This window comes from Mus caroli, unplaced genomic scaffold, assembly GCF_978045245.1.
Source record: "Mus caroli unplaced genomic scaffold, Mus_caroli_1 scaffold_2, whole genome shotgun sequence".
In the NCBI taxonomy this organism is placed as follows: Eukaryota; Metazoa; Chordata; class Mammalia; order Rodentia; family Muridae; genus Mus; species Mus caroli.
In genome coordinates, this window is record NW_028227257.1 from 142,927,606 (window position 1) to 142,951,003 (window position 23,398).

A 23,398-nucleotide genomic window follows, 5' to 3' on the forward strand; every position below is an offset into this window, starting at 1 on the left:
CAGGGTTTCTCTGTATAGCCCTGGCTGTCCTGGAACTCACTCTGTAGACCAGGTTGGCCTCGAACTCAGAAATCCACCTGCCTCTGCCTCCCAAGTGCTGGGATTAAAGGCATGTGCCACCACCGCCCGGCTTCAGGTTCTTGTTTAAAATAGGAATCAGATTAACAGGGGAAAGGTATGAGTCATTTTCACAATCTGTCCCCTAAGTGCAAAATGCTTTTAATCCTGGCTTCTTTGCAGATGCCTCTTAGAAACAAATAATAGGTGAGTTAGATCTACTAATGTGTACAATGCTTCAGCTTCCTGGTCACTGCTTTAAAAAGGGCTTCTGGCTGTGTTAAGATGGCCCTTTAAAGCTTACCCTTGTATAAGTAGATTCCTCACTTCACAGAAATCTTTAATGAGAAGCAAGTGAAGAAATGTGTGTACACCATATCCATCACATGATAGGTGCAAAACAAATGGAAGTGACTACCAGTATTTTGTAGCTGTGGAATGGAATACTTTCTTTAAAGAAAGAGTCACTTTTAACTGAGGCCAGCCTCATGGGCCTGAGGACTTCTTTTCATAAAATCCTTGGGGGTGATTGGGGTATACCCTGATGGGAGTGTTTCGATGGCAGTGATGATTGAAGAGAGACTCCCTTGGCCTAGGCAAATCCCACTTGGGATCTGGACACATGTGGTTCTATTTAACACCATGCTCAGCAGCTCATGGTACGAATTTGTGACCATCAGGCATTTACTGTTGATATGTGAGGTCACCACAGTAGGGGTGTTTGTCAACCAAATTAAACTTCCTCTTAATGACCTAAAATAATTGATTCGGAAGGCATTTAAATGGGCCAGGGCAATGTGTAAGCAAGCTGAAATCTGGCATTTTCTGCACAAATTACTATGTGTCATTTGGCTTGTGTTTTGCTTTTGTTGAGAATAATGTGGATGGACTGTGGCTTTTGGAGCAGTAGTTGAGCCAGATTTGAATCCCAGCTCCAGTATTGTCTCTATAACTAGTACAGGTCACTCATGCCATTGTGCACCTTCAGACCCCCATCAGCTAAATGCAGGCATCTACTCAAAGAGTGGCCATTAAGTCTCAGGCACACAAGCAAGCTCTCACTCAATGGCAAATATTATTACTGAGTATTTTTAATAATTTGTACCAAGTGGCCCAGCTGTACTGAATAACTACATCTCACCTACTCCTTGCTAACCACTCTCTCCATAATCTGTTGTCTGTAGTAAACAAATAAAAACAGTGAATAAAACTGAAATGGTAAACTTCTTTCTCCCTATTGTTTGGTTCTCAGTTTAGCTCAAGATTAATCTAAAGTTGAAGAGAAAGATTTAGGCTATGAAAGGATCTTCCATAAGCTGTACATTAACTAAGCATAGGCCTTGGCGGGGAAAGCTTGGGGCATCATCCTGTGTTTGTATGAATACTGGGCTTTGGCTTGACGCTTGAGTGTGCTACCATTAAGTCTTGTTGGAAGCCACCAACACCCCCAGGGTATTTCCTGATAAAATGCTTTGCTCCATAAACCAGTACCTTAAAGAAACTAAAAGGACCAGATTGAGGCTCATAGATACTTCTCCAGCCCATGCCAAGTCCCAGTGCCCAGCAGCCAGCCCTGGGAAAGGTCTTCTTCAGTGTGTGTCTGCAAAGATTCTTCACTGACCAAATGAGTTAAATTGTGAAGCTTGATAGGCACTACCCATCCCTAGCTTTAGGAGAGAGAGAGAGAGAGAGAGAGAGAGAGAGAGAGAGAGAGAGAGAGAGAGAGAGAGAGAGAGGAGAGAGAGAGGAGAGAGAGAGAGGGGAGAGAGAGAGAGAGAGAGGCTATGATTTTTGGAAGTCATCCCAATTTTTAAAAATAAGAGAATTTGGACATTTTGGCATATGGGGTTTTTTAAATGAAATTTCATGGAACTGAAAACAGTCAATTTTAGGTTTCCAAAAATTGTTTTGATTTTCGTTGGTATAAATTTGCTGCACATGGTTTTGGGGGAAGTTCTAAGAGATACATTTAGGACTTAAGGGCTGGGTTTTTTTTCCCCTTTCTTTTTTTCTTTCTATTTTTAGATTTAGTTTTAAAAGGTGAGTTGTTGTATTTTGGGGGCGGGGATGGGTTGCAGGAGGGCAGAGTTTCACTTTTATGGACAGTTTCTGGAAATGATAGCCATTACCCATTGCTGAGCAGTGGCCACAGCACATGCTTTCAGCACAACTGGACCCTGACTGTCCAATCCTCTTCTCCCACCTAGGAGCAGAGTGTTCCATTAGCCGCAGCTGCCGGTGATCAGCGCGTGTGAGTCACCTGTATAGGGTCAGGCTTATTGCATGGCAAGGATCAACAGTGTCGGAAGAGAGGGAGATGCCCAGGAGGGGCTTCAGGCCACCTGCTGTGAGAGGATCAAAGGGTTGAAAGGTCAGAGGGCACAACTCCCTTAACCATATCTGTCTGTGCAATAGCTGTTTCAGATTGTAAATCTTAGCGATTTCATTAAGTCCTCCTGGCTGCTACTGGGGCATTGAAATAATAAAATTTTATATCTGCTGCCTTTCCTGCCTCTGGCAGCCAGACTGATACATTCTGTACAAGGTAGATGTCTTATGAAAACCTTTCCTAGAGTGATCAGAGCAGCACTAATGAACCCTCATTCTGGGAAGTTGGGGTTCCCAGACCTCGTCCTTTGCAAATGGTTGTTTTAAAGGGAAAACAGTTTCCACAAAGGCCATGCAGCATTCTTTTGTTTTTACAGAATACCTTTCCTCCAGAAAGCAGATGCCCAGACCTTCTCTCTTGCCACATGCTTCCTTAAGCTCTCAGGAGGTGATGTGGGCTCAGTCAGCCCAGCTGCGTATTACACAGCCTTGTCATGGTGTATATGACCATGATCCTCACTGGTCAGCTCTTGACATCTAGTGATGTCCTTCTTCCCACCCAGCAGAGCATTGTTGTATTTTTTTGAGCCATGTCTCCTAAATATGATTTCCAGCTATTTTTCCTACATCTTCAAAGTACTGTGGATCTTCAGGGTTCGGAGAAATCACAGCACTGGCCATCCCTTAACTACCCACATATTTAAGGCCACCTATAGTTTGTTTGCAAAGTTAAGAGATTTTCATGATGAAGGTGGTGTTTCTGAAATTCCAAGGGCTCCTTTTCATGGGAGATCAGTTCCCTCTGATTAAGTCCGTAATTCTCACTAAGCCATGTTTATGGGGGCAATAAACAATGTTTCAGCATGCTTGTTAAATTGGGTCTCCAACCTCTCCACTCTTTAAAAATTGACATTTCAAATAAAAGGCAGGTGGAGATGGGAGTTGGGGTTTGCTGCACTTAGTGATGAATGAATGATGGCCAGTGGCAGTTGAGTAGAGGGAGTGGGGCCTTGTTTTATGGTAGGGAGGCCCCAACCATTTTGGGATTAGGGGTCCACATCCTCTTACACTCCTGGTGAAGCTCCTAAATCCATTCCTCGTTGTTTCAAATTGGATGGGTGCTGTTATGAAGTAGCAGATAGATACATTACAAACTCACTGTTTAATTTTCCTAACAAGTCTGTTCTGGTATTGATAGCTCTGTTTTCCAGGTGATAAAGTTTACACACAGAGGGGTTATGTCGCTTGTCCAAAGTCACACAGTGAAAGACAAGGATTTGAGCCATGTTGCTACTCTGTATGAAATATTTTAACATGCAAAAGCAGATATTATACTAATCTTAATTTAGGGCCACTTACCTATTTAGCAACCTATCTGTGGTGGCCACAAGAGATAGGTATGATGCAGCTACTGTCCTCAGTGTTTGCTCAGCACCAGCTGTGTCATCTTATAATAAATGGCCCAGGCTCTATGTGGGACATTCCCAAGCTCAGTCACTTATTTTAGAACTTTAGTTTGTTGTTTATGAATTGAGACCCCAATGCCTACTGCACAAGGATATGGGAAGGAAGACTTTAAATTAGACTATAATATAAAGCCATTTTCTAGGTGCAGGTCTGTATGGAAAAGGGTGGGTTAAAACCATAATTTTAAGGGGCTATAATCAAGCACATGAAGAACACCATGGGAAGTATCACTGAATCTGTTGTCCCTTGTACTTGACTAAGGAGTTGGAGACCATAACTTGTTATAGGAGCTAGAGTCAGGAAGAGTTCCTAGAAAAGCAGGGAGGAGGCAGGCTGTCTCACTAAATACTCTCTCCCCAGTCCCACCAACAGAAAAAGGGAATAAAGAATGTCAGTTTCTTGACTCTTACATGAAAGTCTCCAGCAGTGATGGAGTAAAGGGTATGAAGTCTCACTCTCTACTCCACTGTATAGAGGCTGCTTTGGGATAGACTTGAAGATTGTGGCTTAAGGAGAAATGGCAGAACTCAGCTTAAAGGGGAGAGGGCCTACTAATATTGAACTGGTTGTCTCTGGAGAGAACTTGTGCATTTGTCAGTGATCCCCTCAGTCTTGTTTCCCAGCCCACAAAGAGGGGAGCCAGAGCTGTGTGCCTTGTCTAGAGGTAGCAGGTGAAAAGCTGAAACACCAACCTTGGGGCTTTCTGGCTACCCACACAGGCTCCAGGTACCTGTGGATATTCTACTGAGGCAAGGTCTACTCTATATCAGATTTTCCTAGGGCCCATCACAAAGGAGGCCAACAGCCCCTGAAGTTCAGAGATCATGGTATAATTGTCCCTGAGTTCTTTTAGTCCAACAGCTCTTGTGAATGACTAACCAATGTGAGTGGCCACTCAGAAGAGGCCCCACTGGAGAGCAGGCCCTCTGCTGGTCTGGGATGAGGTCTCAAGCTGGGTTAATGAGCATCAGTGCTTACTACCATGTGAGGTGGGGTGGCCCTGACCTGGGAGTGTTTGCCCCACTTCCCTCCCCTGCCAAGCTTCTGTTTCTATTTAAAGCATGCTGGGAAATTCCAGTGGGTTCTTAAGGCTCTCTGAGCTGTGGACTTAGATTTTAATTTTGTGGGGCAGGAAGGAGTCCGTCAGTGACTCCTGGTTCCAAAGCAAAGCTACCACGTTTATCAACTGCTTGGCAGCTTGGTGACCTCTGGGGCAGAGAAAGGGAAGAAACGTGTCACATTTCCTTTATTCGTACCTAAGATTTCAGGAGAATCAAGAGCTTAGGTTCCCATTTGCCTCTCCTCTTCCCATCTATACTTGCCTCTTTCCTCTTCTTTGCTTTCCTCCTAGGAGGCCACCGGATCCCCAAGCTGTTCTTTGTTATGTGCTCATATATATGCGCATGCATTTGGCTACATTTTATATGTGCTGAGTAGTACAAAGAACACTGCAACCATGTGCTTCTAACAACACAGCCATACTATTTCATCTCTTTAGCCTTGGTTTTCTCATCTATCAAATGGGTTTGATATTCCAGCAAAAACTCTTGAGGTCTATTATATTTGTCAGAAAAATCAGTTGTGTCAGAGTAAGTAGGGAGTGATGTAGGTATGTTGTGGTTCAGCTGTGTTCAAAGCTGAATCCCATGCTTCTGAGCTATGTGTTTTTACTCTCAGACCCTCAGTATCCCTCTTTGTCATATAAGGGTATCTGAGACTAAGATGATATACACAAAGGGTTGGGCCACACAAGTGCACAACGAGTAGCTATCATTGTGTTGCTGCAGACATTAGTCAGAGGTGATGGATACAGAATGCATAGGAGCTTCTGTCACTTGCCAGTTCCTCAAGATTTGCTGTGACCTTCAAGTTCTGTAATCCCAGGCATCCAATTAACAGGAGAAATGACTACATAAAACCCAGAAGTAGTCACTCAGTATAAATTTTTGATAACAAACTATTGAGATGTCATTTGGGTTTAATTTTAACTATATCCTCTACCTTCAAAATTAAAAACAAACAAACAAAAAAATGCAACCTACTATTGAAAAGACTTGCTTGAGAGGGCATCTTAGCTGAGCAGGAGGCAAGTCAGTTACCCTTTCCCAAAGGGATGAACTGAGTGAGCCATGATGGCCATGGTAATGAGGATATGAGTTCAACAAAACAGTGTGTTTCTGGGTTGTGGTAGTACACGCCTTTAATGCCAACACTCCAGAGACAGAGGCAGCTGGATCTCTTTATGTCGAAGCTAGCCTTGTCTACATAGTGAATTCCTGGATAGCCAAGCCTACATAGAGAAACCCTGTCTGGAAATAACAAACAAACAAACAAACAAAGCATAGTATGTCAGGAACGACTTGGTGGATAAAAGCAGTTGCTGTGCAAGCCTGAGATTCTGAGTTTAATCCCGGAGTCCACATGGCAGAAGGAAAGAGCTACCCTCCAGGGTTGGCCTCCAAATGCTGATCCATGGCATACATACATACAACAACAATAATAGTAAACAAGGGCTGGTGAGATGGCTCAGCAGGTAAGAGCACCCGACTGCTCTTCCGAAGGTCCTGAGTTCAAATCCCAGCAACCACATGGTGGCTCACAACCATCCATAACAAGATCTGACTCCCTCTTCTGGTGTGTCTGAAGACAGCTACAGTGTACTTACATATAATAAATAAATAAATCTTTAAAAAAAATAATAGTAAACAAGATAAAAAAGAAAAACCTAGTTCCATCCTGCACACCTCCCCCACCCCCAGTTATCCCATGTTGGGCTCTTTGGTGCTGCCACCGGGAGCCTGTGCAGAGTAGATGTCCAAAATTATTCTGGTCATGACTGACAACACAGACACAAAATACATATTTGTTCTTTTTAAAATGCACTTATGATCATATGTAGCAAGTCTCTATGTACCTATATTACAGATGACACGGGATTCAACTATTTTTAAAAAGCCTGTCCTAGGCCCCTAAGATCCAGACCAGCCTCTCTTGTTCCTGCTGCTGCTCCTCTATCCTACTGCTGCCTCACACCAGGCTATCTTGGGAACATGAGAGTGTCTCGGTAGAACCCCAGTCAATCTCTGCTTTACACCTCTCTGAAGGAAGGCAGGATAGCCTAAAGATATAGGTATCTGTCTTTGCCTACATGTTTTCTGACAGTATAGTGTACTATCTATCAAATTATTAATAGAATTATTTTATTTTTATAGCAAGGACAGTTTAGTAACTAGTACTAAATATACCAGGCACTATCCTAAATATCATAATACATATTTACTCATTTAATTCTCAAAATGAGCTGGTGGGACTATGTTACTAATTTTTGCTAATGTATGAGATTTAATGGGGAAAGTGTACCTGTCCTAAGTATATGGTAAGTCTATGATGGGGACACAACATGTACCCACTACTCTGATGGAGAGATGGCATTACAACGCCAGCAGCTCTACCCAGCCTCCTCTAGCCTCCTGGTAACCACTGTCCTAGATGTGGGTATCACTTCTTCATTGAGTACCAATTCAACAGATACAAGGGCTAAGAGACTTGCCCACAGCATGGAAGCTGAATTGGAGCTCAGATACAGTGTAGCCTCAGAGCATGAGCCAGAGCCAGGAAAACAGGCTACTGGGAGTCTTAATTTTAATAGCATAAAATCATGACAGTAGAGTCTTACTAGTGTCTATCTTCCTCAGAAAATATGCTTAACTCTGTTTCCTCAGAACTGTAACCCCCCCTTATTGGCATACTTGTCAAGTCACAAGGAGAGAAACTTTCTAAAGTAGCTCATGTGCTGGTCCTTAGTACAGTCAGACCTGGTGCTGAGCTCCTAACACACATGCTGCACTAGCCACAACACAGCTGGACAGCTCAGGAGAACTTACTGGAAGTCACAGTCCTGATGCAAGGCTTGGATGAAGTGGTCTGATTCCAAGACCTGCTATCTTCATTTCTGAGTTAATGCCTGCTGTCTCTGTCCACTGTGAATTCATCCTGTGCTAATTAATCATGGTAATTTTACATGGTTGTTATCATTGCCATCATCATTGTTATTCCCATTGCACTTCCTGGAGCAGACTCCAGTTTGCTTACAGTGGGTTCACATTGACATCTGCTGTAAGTCTGGACTCCCAGTAGAATGGAGCCAGTCACAGCTGGTCTGCTCTTTCCCCAGCTAAGGAATATGTGCCTGTGTCAGACTCTGTGTTACACACTGCAGACCAATGAACTAGGGTCCTGCCACAAAGGTGGCCCTGGTATAAGAATGACCCCCAACACCTCCATCCTGGTGCAGGAGCACTGCTGTCCATTGCAGTCCATCAGAGGAAACTGACTTGATTAGAGCTGGGCCTTGCTCCTCAACTTGCAGTCAGTTGGCTTCCCGTGCCAGCACTGCTATCTATATTCGAGCATTTACATCTCTCCATTCTATGAAGAACCACCATTTCCTCTTAATCTTATATGGCCATGCTGTGATTCCTGCCATTTCATCAACTGCCCAATTCCCTTCCCATGCATTAGGCATTTAGACACAAGAGGGCATAAGAGGGCACAAGATCCGAAAAATTTTTTAAAGCTCTCACATTGATGTAAAGGGCTCCGGAGTCAAAGTCTTCAGGGTGGCCTTGGAAAGTGCCTCCTTGTCCTGAGGACCCATTCACAATCATGCACCCAATCCTGTCTTTCCTACTGTGAGTTTATTCTCTCTTCTGCATATCATTCTAATGAGTTTATCAGCTACGCTGAGGTATAGTTCATGTCAACAAACCATCTATTTAAAGTAATGGTTCAATGAATTTTAACAGTTTTGAAGCCACCACCATAATAAAGATTTGGCACATTCTTATCACTCCCAAAAGAACATTAGTTTTTAACTTAGCAAACACTTACCTTGCACTTCCTGTGTGCCATGCACTAAATACTTTTAAAATGTTAGCCCATTTAATACTCATAGCAAGCTGATAGGATAGTATCTTTATGTGAACCCAGAAGAAAGAAAAACAGGAAGGCACGGGAAGATTGACTTGGCCAGGTTGGTATAGCTGGTGTGGTTAGATAGAACTCAGCAGATTAGATGTGCAATCTGTGCTGCTCACCTATGGGTTCTGAGCCTTCTCTCTCCCATCCCCCACCTTCATTCATTTATTCATTCACTCATTTAAGAATTGCCTGCTTGTGGGCCAAATACTGGGGTAGAAACTAAAGTAGGAAACCCAGAGACAGGGCAGAGGATCAGTGAGTAAGTACTATATAGGTAAACCTCGATCAGTGTGTTGTTCTGATTGTGGGAAGCTAGGTCCTAATAACAGCACTATGCAACAGGCTCTCAGAGTCCCTGAGCCCAGAGTCATCAAGTTCTGGAAATCATGCAGAAACTCTTTACCAGACATCAGCATCTCTAAATACCACTATGAGTTTCTTTCTTTCCTTTGAAAAAAAAATTCACTTTTCTTTCTTTTTTTTTAAAGATTTATTTATTTATTATATGTAAATACACTGTAGCTGTCTTCAGACACTCCAGAAGAGAGCATCAGATTTTGTTACAGATGGATGTGAGCCACCATGTGGTTGCTGGGATTTGAACTCAGGATCTTCGGAAGAGCAGTCAGCCCTCTTATCTGCTGAGCCATCTTACCAACCCCACAATGAGTTTCTTAATCAGGGTTTCTGTTGCTGCAACAAAACACTATGACTAAAAAGTAAGAGAGGGTCTATTGACTTGAAGAAGGGAGGGTCTATTCACCTTACACTTCTAGATCATAGTCCACTATTAAAGGAAGTCAGAACAGGTACTCAAGCAAGTCAGGAACCTGGAGGCAGGAGCTGATGCTGAAGCTGTGGAAGGGTGCTGCTTACTGGCTTGTTTTTATGGCTTACTCAGCCTGCTTTCTTATGACACTCAGGATGACCAGCCCAGCAGTGGTGCCACCCACAATGGACTGGGCCCTCCCCCATCAATCACTAAATAAGAAAATGCCTTACAGGCTTGCCTGCCTGATCTTATGAAGAGCATTTCATTTGTTTGTTTTTTGTTGTTTTGTTTTTTGTTTTTTGAGACAGGGTTTTTTGTATGTCCTGGAACTAGCACTGTAGCCCAGGCTGGCATCAAACTCACAGAAATCCACCTGTCTCTGCTTCCTGGGTGCTGGGATTAAATGCAGTCACTACCACCACCATCACCCATCATGAAGGCATTACTTAATTAAGGTTCCCTCCCTATCCAGTGACTCTGGCTTGTGTTGAGTTGACATAAAATTAAACAGCACAATGAGCATACAGCTAGTATTGTCCTGTTCTCTTTTCCTAACTGGGAACCTGGAAGATTTATAATGTTCTGTCTAGTACAGTGCTAAAGGTGACTCTGAGAAAACTGGTGTCCTCTTGGCTACTTGTGAGCTTCTCATGTGCTGTAAGTTGTCCCTTGCCTGGCCCAAAGAAAGGGGTCAAGCTAAGACTGTGACAAAAGTACACAGGAAAGACATCTTAATATTTTAATGAATAATATTAATTGAGTGCTGCTGTTTTTGTGTTTCTAGATTTTAAAAATAAAATGTCATTTGGACAATGTATATCAATGTTATTTGAGGGGGTTTTTTTGTTGTTGCTTTTTCCCCCTTCCCGTTCTGAGGAGAAGCCTATGGAGTCTGGTGGGGGAAGGGTTTGCAGCTGGCAGGAGCCTTGGCATATGCTGTAACTAAAAAGAGAGGGAATGTGTTGGTGGGACAAGCTACCGGAGAGCTGTCTCGGTGTGCTGCGGTACTCGTAAGTGTTCTAATTGGGAAGGATTTTTGGAGGACTATTTTGACATCTGCTCATGTCTTTGCTGATTTTTCTTCACTTAGAGTAGGAAACACAAGCTGTGGATAAAATGGCTTTAAAATAATTAGAAGAAAAGATATCTCTCCAAGTTGAATTCACCAGGGACACTTCTTAAGGAATGGGAACTAAAATCCACTTCTAGGAATCTGTCCTGAAGCACAGAACTTCCAGCCTTCAGACTTTATGACCATGTGATATATATTAATGTCTTAAACACTTGAGGTAATTTTCAGCCAAGTGGCCTTGGTTGAGTTTGCTTCCATGTAGCAGAACACTCTGGAGCAATTAGTAACTGTCACTTAGCTTTTAATGAAGTGGAGCATTGCTTATGCTGTAATCAACATGAAAAACCAAGGGGGGTGGGGGGGAGGCAGTGCAAAGGATTTAGAGCAGAGGTAGGAAGAAGAAACGCAAAAGGGAATAGTTTAGAGTGATGGCTCCAAATGGTAAGCTCCGGCTCTCTGTAGAGGAAGCATATGTAATTTTTATATTACAAAAGGCAAGTCTGGTTTCGCACAACAGAAAGCAGGCCAGCCCAGAGAGTCAGCTGTGACTGCCCACATGTAAAGGTGCTCAGTATGAATCCTGGGATTCTGGATCCATGAATCTGCTCTCTTCAGAAAAGTGTTAGAGTTAGACTTACCACAACCAGGACTGCTATCCTCCCTAGCTATGTGGCATATTAGGCAGTTTGCTTTGTCTTTGAGCCTCCACCTTTGCCTTGAAGATAATAGGCTCTTGTCAGCATGATGTTGAAGAGAAGTGAGCTAACACACTCAGGAACCATCCTTCTCCACCAACACTCGCAACCACAGCCTTTCAGGAGAGAGCACCCTCTAGCCAAGATGCCTGTGATTCTTTCCTTGGGAACTATGAGCTTCAGGAAGCCCCTTGAGCCCATGCCAGCCTCTTTAGAAGAGGCCTTGCCACCGGCAGGGCAGCATTGTCCCATGAGAGGAAACTGCCAACCCAGCTCCTGCCTGGAGCCTAGTGCTAGGGACAATTTGGTTACTAAGGGGACCCTGGCCTGCTAAGTCAAGAAAGGAGGCCAGGGTTTTTCCTCTTCTTCAGCCTGCTGCCATTGTTGAAAAAGTAAACACTCCACACAGCTTAACGGGCAAGTCCTCCAGCCAGGAGTGGAAGGAAATCAAAAGCCTATTCCAGCCCAGCCTCATAGAGCCCACAAGGGCTGGTCTGTGCTGCTGAGGCAGCTCTGGGAACACAGAGAGAAGGCCCAATTCTGACCCACTCTCAACAACCACTCACAGAACCTTTAAGCCCAGGACTGCTCTCCAGTGGCCATTGCCTCCTGCCCCTTCTGTTTGGAGCTATTGGGAGGGTCAGATGAGGCAAGGCAAGAGATACTGGGGTATAGTGGTCCTCAGCTCAGTACCTGCAGCCTGGTGTCCCTCATCTATGCTCTCTGATCCTACCTCTGATGATAATCATCAGCCTTTGAAGTAAGAGCCAAGATGTTGCTTCCAATAGGCTGCAGCTCTTCTGTCAACACATATTAAAAAGTAATAACTGCCATGTATAAGACCTCCTGAGTGCCTAGCCCAGGGCATGTATGAACTCTGCTCTTTATAACAGCCTAGAACAGTATTTCTCAGCCTGTGGGTCATGACCACTTTGGCAAACTTCTGTCTTCAAAAAAATATTTATATTAAGATTCATAACAGTAGCAAAGTTACAGTCATGAAGTAGCAACAAAAATAATCATATGGTTGGGGTCACCACAACATGAAGAGTCACAGCACTAGGACCGTTGAGAACCATTTGTCTAGAGGGGACTGGTAAGAAGTGAAGAGCACATCTATTCTAGTTTCACAGATAAAGCCACTCAGTCAGATGTGCCACTGTAAACAAGCTTCATCACTTCATGGAGCCTCCCTTTCTTATCTCTGAAATGAGTGGTAACATCACTCCTTCCAGCTCCTAATGGAAAAGAAAACACCAGTGGAGCAGGCATTTGTGAACTCTGAAATGTGTGTGTCTTTAGTGGCAGAGATGATTGTGGTTGACCTTCATGTAACTTCCTTATGATAAGGTTGCTAAGTCCTGAAGTCCTCTGTCTCAGTGTGCTCCTCTGCAAACAGGACCTGTGCTTGCTAAGTCACAGTTCTACATAGCGCTCAGCAGCTGTGTTATTAACATCATCTTATTTGCACCCAGCCTGCGAATAAAGCAGCAGTTAATAGAACGGTGGGCTTCAGAAGAGAGAGGAGATACATCTGTTGAACCTCTCTGGTTCTCCACCAATGGAAAGTACTTAGTAAATGCTTGCAAGATGATGCATAGGCTCCTGGAAACGTCTATAGCAGGAGTTAGAGACTTTGTTACATGGAAAGATTCTAGGATTCAGTTTCTTGCGGATTTTTTTTAATCAGCTGTTAATGACCTGTTCTTTTATCAACTGTTTAAAAGTCTCTGACAAGCATAAGCTATCCCCCCGATAGGAAAATCTTTGAAATGTTTATTTAGGTACCTTGATGTCATAGAAGCTAGGATCAGAATATCAGCAACAATTTTCATATATACACATATATATATACACACACACACTGTGTGTGTGTGTTTACACATACATTTAAAATGACAACAGAGTGTCATTTTTCTAGCTGTTTGGCTTAAGGAATGTTACCTAGCCTCTGTGAAATGGCTTTTACCCCTGAGATTTATTGGTGGAAGGGGCAGGTGATGATGCAAATCAGAGAATTTTTATGATAGTTAAAAGAACAACAAAGATGAACCATGTATTTCTGGGCTATGGCAGAGAATGTCATTATTCAGCAGTGCTATTCTTCCCTAAAGAAGCCCAAGGGGAAGTAACCTATGTCCTGGTGGCAGTTGCAGTGATTCTGGATTTTCTTTGCTTGCAGAAGGTCAGAAACATGGCCCTAGATGATGTTGTGATCTTGAACGTGGACACCAACACCCTGGAAACTCCTTTTGATGACCTCCAGAGCCTCCCAAATGATGTGGTAGGTACCATGTGTGAGTTCTGACTCTGAGTGCTTGGGTTGTGATTCTGGGGCTAGGAGAGGTGGGAAGACAGTGTGGTTCAGGGCCTAGTGTGCATTACGGTAGCAGTGGACACTGTTCAATGACACTGTTAAAAACATCTCCTTACACTGCAGGACTTCCTGAGGATGGCAAACAGCAAGGTGCCCTTTTAATGTAACAAAGTGGCTATGAAGATGGAAAGTAACTTGAGTAAATTATTTTCCCCTCTTGGCCTCAGTTTCCTACCTTGAAAGAAAAATGCCAGGAAGGTGCATTGGCAGATGTGTGACAACAATAACAAAAGCAAAGGTGAAACATTAACCTCAAGAGGGCTGACATACATGCAGTTGGGATCCTGAAAAGTGAGGAAAGCTGGGGAGACAGAAATAAGTGTAAAGAGTTTATAGTCAGCTTTCAAAGGTTCTGATGAAAGTGAGAAGTCAAGAGCTCTGGGAAGCTCAGTGAATGTGATGGTTTGTATGAAATGTCCCTCACAAGTCTCAGCATTTGAACACACAGTCCCCACTAGGTGGCTGTTTGAAGGGATTAGGTGTGGCTTGACTGAAGGAAGTATGTCATTTGGGGCAGGTTTCAAAAAACTGGCACCATTTCATGTTGGTTCTCTGTGCCTCGTACTTGTGGATCAAGATGTGAGCTCTCAGCTGCTTGTCCACCTGACCTGCCTGCTACCATGCCTTCACTCCTCCACATAGCCTAACTCTCAGAACCACAAACCCAGTTAAACTGTCATTTATAGATTATCTTTGTCATAATGTTTGATGACAGCAAAAGAAGTGTAACTAAGACAGAGAGCCTGAACTGAACAAAATCCACACAGTGGCACATTGTGATGGTCTCTCAGAGCCGGTGAGGCAAGCTCAAGGTTAGCTAGAGAAAAGGGGGGAAAGTTTCTAAGAGAAAGAAGTAGTACCAGCAGGCTTTTTGTCAGGAACTATGTAAACCAGAACATTGTGGAATAATATTTTTTAAGTGATAAAAGACAAGTTTTCTTTTCTCTTTTCTTTGTTTTTGTTTTGTTTAGTTTTGTTTTTGGAAACAGGGTTTCTCTGTGTAGCCCTGGCTGTCCTGGAACTCGCTCTGTAGACCAGGCTGGCCTCAAACTCAGAGATCCACCAGCCTCTGCCTCTTAAGTGCTGGCATTACCACCACTCATTGAAAGACAAGTTTTCAATCTTAGTACTCTATCCACTAAAAGTGTGCTTTCAAAGATGAAGGCAAACTTTTTAAAACATTTTTTCAGTTTAAAAAATACCGAGAGAAGTACATGTCATCAGATCTGAGCTATAAGATATGTCAAAGGAAGCTCTTGGGTGGTGGGTGCTAACGTAAGGAAGCATATATGACAGATGAATGAAGATAGCCAGAAACAGTAAATGTGTAGGTCAATGTAAGATGTGTATCAAGTACTCAAGTAAAAATAATAGCGATATAGTATCTGTTACTGCATAAACAGAAGTAAAGCACACAACAGCACGTTCACAAAGTAGAGCATGGGGGTGTGCTTCACTGGTTGTTAGGTTCTGTAGAAACTGTTGTGATGTTGTTGGAACATGGCTGGTATCAAGTCAAAGATGTATATTTTTAGCTCAGAAACCACCAGAGGAAAAAGAAGACAGGTTCATAAAACTAGCCAACCAGCCGGGAGGTGGTGGCACATGCCTTTAATCCCAGCACGTTGGGAGGCAGAGGCAGGCAGATTTCTGAGTTCAAGGCCAGCCTGGTCTACAGAATGAGTTCCAGGATAGCCAGGGCTACACAGAGAAACCCTGTCTCAGAAAACCAAAACAAAACAAAACAAAACAAAACAAAACAAAAAAACAAAACTAGCCAACCAATGCTAAGTGTACAGCATGTTTTCCAAGAAGAATAAAAGAAGCACCTTAGCCCAGGGGGTGGGGGTGGCAGTGGCAGTGGTGGTAGCAGCACTCAGTAGGCAAAGACAGGCAGATCTCTGTGAGTTAGAGGCCAGCAAGGTCTACAGAGTGAGTTCCAGGACAGCCCAGGTTACACAGAGAAACTGAAGGACCTGTTTACACAAGACACCCCAAGACTAAGTTTTCACCACAAAGGAGATTTATTTGTCCCAAAGGGACAAAAGGCAAGGAAGACATTAGAGAATGACACAGAGGGGAAAGGAACAAGGCAGAGGGCAATGGATGTTTGTGCCAGAGGGACAAAGAACTGCCTCTGAATAGACAGGTGACAGACATGGCCCATAGGCAAATGGCAGTTTATAAAGGTAAAAGGGGAAACCCCATGTTAGAGTGAGGCTTTAATTTTCATTGACATACTGATTAGAGCAGCCAATGGGGGGCTTTTTGATTGCTGGACTTCAATACTTTAATAGCCAGACCTTGGTAGTTGGCTTCAAAGGAAGTGTCCAAATAAGGGAATGGACCATGCAGAGCTAGCTTTAGGAATGTCATCTAATGATTTTTAGCAAGGCAGAGGGAATGGGGGAGAAGGAAAAGGCCTGCCAGAGCCATGTATGTCATACTCAGGATGGATAGAGTCCCTTCAGAAACGCTGTCTCAAAAACAACAACAACAAAATCACACACAAATGGAATCAATAGTAGGATGGTGGGTTTATCTTGCTATTGGCAGTAGCATTAAACATGCCTTTTATGAATTACTTTTCTTGTTACTGTGACAAAATTCCTGACAGAATCAACTTAATGGAGTTAAAATTTATTCTGGTTCATGGTTTCAGAGGGCTACTCTTCATAATGACTGGAAAAGCAAAACAATATGCCTTGAGTCAGATGTGTGGGCTAGTCCTCTAAACATGAGCCTATGAATGACACTCCAGATTGGAACCACACCACACATCTAAATATTCCATTCAAGCAGTTAATTACTTCGGGTTGTATACCATCTATAAAAATCTCTGTGTCTATGATATGTGTATTTGTTTGCACATGTACTTGTTTATGCATACACATGAAGGATAAAGTTCAGTGTTGAGTATCTTTCCATCAATGGCTTTCCACCTCTTAAGATTTTATTTTAAATGTATGTGATTTTTGCCTGCATGTATGAAGTTATACCTTCTGCTGTAGTTCCCAAAGAGGCCAAAAAAGTTGCTCCATCACCTGGAACTAGAGTTACAGACAGTGGTTAAGTTGTTGTGTGGGTGCTAGGAATCAAATTCAGGTCCTGTGGAAGAACAGACAGTGCTTTTAGCTACTGAGCTATCTCTCTAGCCCCGACTTTATTTTTGTGAGACAGGGTTGTCACTCAATCTGAAGGTCACTGATTCAGCTAGACTGGCTGGCCAGTGAGCTCCAGAGATTCACCAGTCTCTGCACTCTCAGTATGTCTGTTGCCACATCCAACTTTTATTTTAAGTACTAGGATCCAAACTTAAGTCATCATGCTTGCTTATTGAGTCATTTCCCCAACTCCATGAATTCCTCTTTCAATATAAAGATTAAGATTAAAAAGTGAAAGAATCGGACTGGAGAGATAGCTTAGCAGTTAAGAGAGCTGTTTCATGCTACTCAACCATGAATCAGGGTTTGGATCTTGGCACCATCACCCACATCAGGCAGCTCACAAACGTCTGTAACTTCAGCTCCAAGGGACTGTGGGTACCCATGCAAAAACATGTACATAACACAGACAGGCCACATTAATAAAATAAAAATTCTTAAGTAAACAAATGGAAAAACACATACCATGTAGACACTAATCAAAAGACAGTTGAGAAGAAGAAACCAGTCTCCCATACAAAGGAAAGGCAAGGAATATCTGACAGTGCTCTTCTTTCCAGGAGGGCATTCACACTTACATGTAGGCTTAAGCCATTTGCTTCTTTTTTTTTTTTTTTTTTTTAAAGATACTTTCTTTGTTTACATTTCAAATGTTTTCCCCTCCGGAAATCTCTATCCTCTTCCTCCTTCCCCTGCTCCCCAACCCACCCACTCCTGCTTCCTGGCCCAGGCATTCCATTATACTGGGGCATATACCCTTCACAGGACCAAGGGCCTCTCCTTCCATTGATGACCAACTAGGCCATCTTCTACATATGCAGCTAGAGCCACGAGTCCCTCTGTGTGTTTCCTTTGATTGGTGGTTTAGTCCCAGGGAGCTCTGGGGTTACTGGTTAGTTCATATTGTTGTTCCTTCTAGAGGGCTGCAAACCCCTTCAGCTCCTTGGGAACTGTCTCTAGCTCCTTCATTGGGGACCCTGTGCTCCATCCAATGAATGACTATGAGCATCCACTTCTGTATTAGTCAGGCACTGGCAGAGCCTCTCAGGAGACAGCTATATCAGGCTCCTGTCAGCAAGCTCTTGTTGGCATCTGTAATAGTGTCTGGCTTTGCTGGTTGTTTATGGGATGGATCCCCAGATAGGGCAGTTTCTGGATGCTCATTCCTTCAGTCTCTGCTCTGAACTTTGTCTCTGTAACTCCACTTTGGTCTTCCTTCTTCTTGAGTTTCATGTGTTTTGCAAATTGTATCTTGGGTATTCTGAGTTTCTGGGCTTATATCCATTTATCAGTGAGTGCATATCATGTGTATTCTTTTCTGATTGGGTTACTTCACTCAGGATGATATCCTCCAGATACATCCATTTGCCTAAGAATTTCATGAATTCATTGTTTTTAATAGATGAGTAATACTCCATTGTGTAAATGTAACACATTTTCTGTATCCATTCCTCTGTTGAAGGACAGAGGGTTGTTGAGGTTGTTGAAGGGTTCTTTCCAGCTTCTGGCTATTATAAATAAGGCTGCTATGAACATAGTGGAGCATGTATCCTTATTACAAGTTGGAACATCTTCTAGATATATGCCCAGGAGAAGTATTGCTGGATCTTCTGGTAGTACTATGTCCAATTTTCTGAGGAACTGCCAGACTGATTTCCAGAGTGGTTGTACCAGCTTGCAATCCCACCAGCAATGGAGGAGTGTTCCTCTTTCTCCACATCCTCACCAGCATCTGCTGTCACCTGAGTTTTTGATCTTAGCCATTCTGACTGGTATGAGGTGGAATCTCAGGGTTGTTTTGATTTGCATTTCCCTGATGATTAAGGATGTTGAACATTTTTTTAGGTGCTTCTCAGCCATTCAGTATTCCTCAGTTGAAATTTCTTTGTTTAGCTCTGTACCCATTTTTTATAGGGTTATTTGGTTTTCTGGAGTCCAACTTTTTGAGTTCTTTATATATATATTGGATAATAGCTATCCTATCAAATTTAGGATTCGTAAAGATCCTTTTCCAATCTCTTGATGGTCTTTTTGTCTTATTGACAGTGTCTTTTGCTTTACAGAAGCTTTGCAATTTTATGAGGTCCCATTTGTCGATTCTTGATCTTACAGCACAAGCCATTGCTGTTCTGTTCAGGAATTTTTTCTCTGTGCCCATATCTTGGAGGCTTTTCCCCACTTTCTCCTCTACAAGTTTCAGTGTCACTGGTTTTATGTGGAGTGTCTTGATCCACTTAGACTTGAGCTTAGTACAGGAGATAAGAATGGATCAATTTGCATTCTTCTACATGCTAACTGCCATTTGAGCCAGCACCATTGGTTGAAAATGCTGTCTTTCCACTGGATGGTTTTAGCTCCTTTGTCAAAGATCAAGAGACCATAGCTGTGTGGGTTCATTTCTGGGTCTTCAATTCTATTCCATTGATCTACCTGTGTGTTACTGTACTAGTACCATGCAATTTTTATCACAATTGCTCTGTAGGACAGCTTGAGGTCAGGGATGGTGATTCCACCACAGGTTCTTTTATTGGTGAGAATAGTTTTTGCTATCCTAGGTTTTTTTGTTATTTCAGATGAATTTGCAAATTGCCCTTTCTAACTCAGTGAAGAATTGAGTTGGAATCTTGATGGGGATTACATTGAATCTGTAGATTGCTTTCTGCAAGATAGCCATTTTTACAGTATTAATCCTGCCAATCCATGAGCATGGGAGATCTTTCCATCTTCTGAGATCTTCTTTGATTTCTTTCTTCAGGGACTTGAAGTTCTTATCATACATATCTTTTACTTCCTTAGTTAGAGTATTTTATATTATTTATGACCTTTTTTTTTTTTTTTTTTTTCGTGACAGGGTTTCTCTGTATAGCTCTGGCTGTCCTGGAACTCACTTTTTAGACCAGGCTGGCCTCGAACTCAGAAATCTGCCTGCCTCTGCCTCCTGAGTGCTGGGATTAAAGGTGTGTGCTATCACGCCTGGCTCTATGACTATTTTGAAGGGTGTTGTTTCCCTAATTTCTTTCTCAGCCTGTTTATCCTTTGTGTAGAGAAAGGCCACTGATTTGTTTGAGTTAATTTTATATCCAACTACTTCACTGAAGTTGTTTAACAGGTTTAGGAGTTCTCTGATAGGATTTTGGGGTGAATTAAATATAATATATCATCTGCAGATAGTGATATTTTGACTTCTTCCTTTCCGATTTGTATTCCTTTGATCTCCTTTTGTTGTCTAATTGCTCTGGCTAGGACTTCAAGTACTATATTGAATAGGTAGGGAAAGAGTGGGCAGCCTTGTTTAGTCCCTGATTTTAGAGGGGTTGCTTCAAGTTTCTCTCCATTTAGTCTGATGTTGGCTACTGGTTTGCTGTATATTGCTTTTATTATGTTTAGGTGTGGGCCTTGAATTCCTGATCTTTCCAAGACTTTTATCATCACCGGGGGTTGGAATTTGTCAAATTCTGTCAAATGAGATGATCATGTGATTTTTGTCTTTGAGTTTGTTTATCTAGTGGATTATGTTGATGGATTTCCGTATATTGAACCATCCCTGTATCCCTGGGATGAAGCCTACTTGATCATGATAGATGATCGTTTTGATGTGTTCTTGGATTCGGTTATTGAGAATTTTATTGAGTATTTTTGCATTGATATTCATAAGGGAAATTGGTCTGAAGTTCTCTTTCTTTGTTGGGTCTGTGTGTGGTTTAGATATCAAAGTAGTTGTGGCTTCATAGAACAAACTGGGTAGAGTACCTTCTGTTTCTCTTTTATGGTATAGTTTGAGGAGTATTGGAATTAGGTCCTCTTTGAAGGTCTGATAGAACTCTGCACTAAACCCATCTGGTTCTGGGCTTTTTTTTGGTTGGGAGACTATTAATGACTGTTTCTATTTCTTTAGGGAATATGGGACTGTTTAGATCATTAATCCAATCCTGATTTAACTTTGGTACCTGGTATCTTTCTAGAAAACTGTCCATTTCATCCAGGTTTTCCAGTTTTGTTGAGTATAGGCTTTCATAGTAGGATCTGATGATTTTTTGGATTTCCTCAGATTCTGTTGTTATGTCTCCCTTTTCATTTCTGATTTTGTTAATTAGGATACTGTCCCTGTGCCCTCTAGTGAGTCTGGCTAAGGGTTTATCTATCTTGTTGATTTTTCTCAAAGAACCAGCTTCTGGTATGGTTGATTCTTTGAATAGTTCTTTTTGTTTCTATTTGGTTGATTTCAGCCCTGAGTTTGATTATTTGGTGCCTTCTACTCCTCTTGGATGAGTTTGCTTCCTTTTGTTCTAGAGCTTTTAGGTTTGCTGTCAAGCTGCTCGTGTGTGCTCTCTCCAGATTCTTTTTGGAGGCACCCAGAGCTATGATTCTAACTTTTAGGGCTGCTTCATTGTGTTTCATAAGTTTGGATATGTTGTGGCTGCCTTTTCATTAAACTCTAAAAAGTCTTTAATTTCTTTCTTTATAACCAGTCTTCCAAACAAAGGAAAGGTAAGAAATATCTGACCGTGCTCTTCTTTCCAGGGGGGCATTCACACTAGCATGTAGGCTTAAGTGATTTGTTTCTTTAAAAGGAAAAAAATAAAAATAAAAAGGATAATTAGATGAATACAAAGGAAGGTTATTGAGGGGAAGGAGGGACACCCAGCAAGAGGGGCCATGTAAATGGGGAGGGCCATAAGTAGGAATGATAGGAACTGCATGCAATTCAAGGCCAGCCTGGTCTACAGAGTGAGTTCCAGGACAGCCAGGGCTATACAGAGAAATGCTGTCACCTAAAAACAAAAAAACAAACAAACAAAAACCAAAAAAAAGAACTGTACACAAAAATACCATCAGGAAACCCATTGTGCTAATACAAACATAACAAAGAATTTAAAACTAGGGTTAGCAAAGAAAACTATAAGTTTCATGGGTTTTGGGTTTAGTTTAACATCATAATAGTATTATGTGGCTGTTATGTGACCCAATGATAGAAAAGTCTTCATATGTGGTATTCTTTCCAAAATGTATTCTAATTATGAAAAAAATTTTACACATACTCAAATTTTGGTGCATTCTACACCATAGCTGATCAGTGTATGTCAGTCTCATTAAAAAACAGAGTCTGAGGAACAAGTTATTCAGCAGAGGAGACAGAAGTGTGACAACAAAGTATAGTGTGGGATCCTGAGACAGAAAGGAACAGTAGAGGGAGAAACGTGGAGGAATCGCATTGGGGCAGAGACCTTAACTCAGAGCAGTGCGCCAAAGGACTCCTGCTTTCAGTGAACTTCCAGTGATGATACAAGAAACATCATGGGGGGAGCTGAGTGAAACAGATGTGGGTATTCTTTGTACTGACTTCACAGCTTTATGTAATTTGCAAAATTCCAAATTAAGTGCTTATTTTTAAAAAGAAAAATAAAATGAAGTTATTAAGACTATCTTTATACCTTTAATTTTGGCAATTTAGATGAAATGTACAATTCCCTCAAGTGTATAAATTTATAAAGTGACTCAAGAGAAAATGTAAATGCCATTATTCTGATTTAAATGAAATTGCATTTGTGAACTTTTGAAGGCAAATATAATCATACATAGTTTTTTAGAACATTAAAGTAAAAAAACAAAAACAAAACCAACCCTCAATTTTATTTCGTGAAGTCAGCATAACTCTGAGATAATACCAAGCCCCTCCCCCCCAAAAAATGGAACTACAGACTGACATGACTTATAAAGATGTGAAATTTTAAAACAAAATATTAACAAATTGAATCCAGTAAAATAAGATGATAATAAGACACAGTGATCAAGTTAATACAGATTGGAAATCAGTTTCAGTGATCTGCCCAATAAAAACAGTAGAAGAAGAGACTAGATCAAGTGAGCTGCAAAAAGCACATGTATTTTTAGGAAAAATTCAGTGCCCATTCTTATGAAAGCTCTTAGTGACTAGGAATCCTCATGGTAAGAGAACCTTCCTACTTAAGTCATACCTGGTGGGGAAACTGAAGTGTAGACCCCAAAAGGATGTCTCCTTTTTCCATTCAGCACTAAACTAGAGTCTCAGACCAGCTAACTAACTAGGACAAAGAAAAAAAAAAAAAAGAGTAAAATCTTTGAAGATTAGAAGACTAAGTGGGGGTTGAGGGAATCCTTTATCAAAGTCCCACTGTGCAAGCATGAGGACCTGAGTTCAATCCCAAGCACTCATGTTTAAAAAGCCCAGGTGTCATGGAGTGCACTGTTCTTGTCTGCACAGCCTAGTTGATTGAGCCCTAGATTCAGTGAGAAACCCTGACTTAAAGAAGTAAAACCCGAGAACAGCACCGGGGTAGCTAGGGCGCAGGGTCGGCTGACACTCGCCAACTACCCATAACACCCGCCACAGGATCTTTAGACTTCTGGTAAGTGGAACACAGCTTCTGCTCCAATCCAATTGCGCGCAGGTCCTGAGACTGCATTAGTTAGGGAAGCAGAAAACCAGCCTGAGTAGGGCCACAGGCC

General features: G+C 42.1%; 1 protein-coding gene across 8 annotated transcripts in view; it reads left to right on the plus strand.

Moving 5' to 3' along the window:
- Dennd1a (DENN domain containing 1A) overlaps nt 1-23,398 on the plus strand; it is a 500,745-nt gene that overhangs the window by 320,102 nt on the left and 157,245 nt on the right. For all 8 annotated transcript variants that reach the window (XM_085834969.1, XM_085834968.1, XM_085834966.1 and 5 more), the window contains one exon: nt 13,554-13,655. In XM_085834969.1, the coding sequence (XP_085691095.1) occupies nt 13,554-13,655 (102 nt within the window). The remainder of the gene's footprint in view (nt 1-13,553; nt 13,656-23,398) is intronic.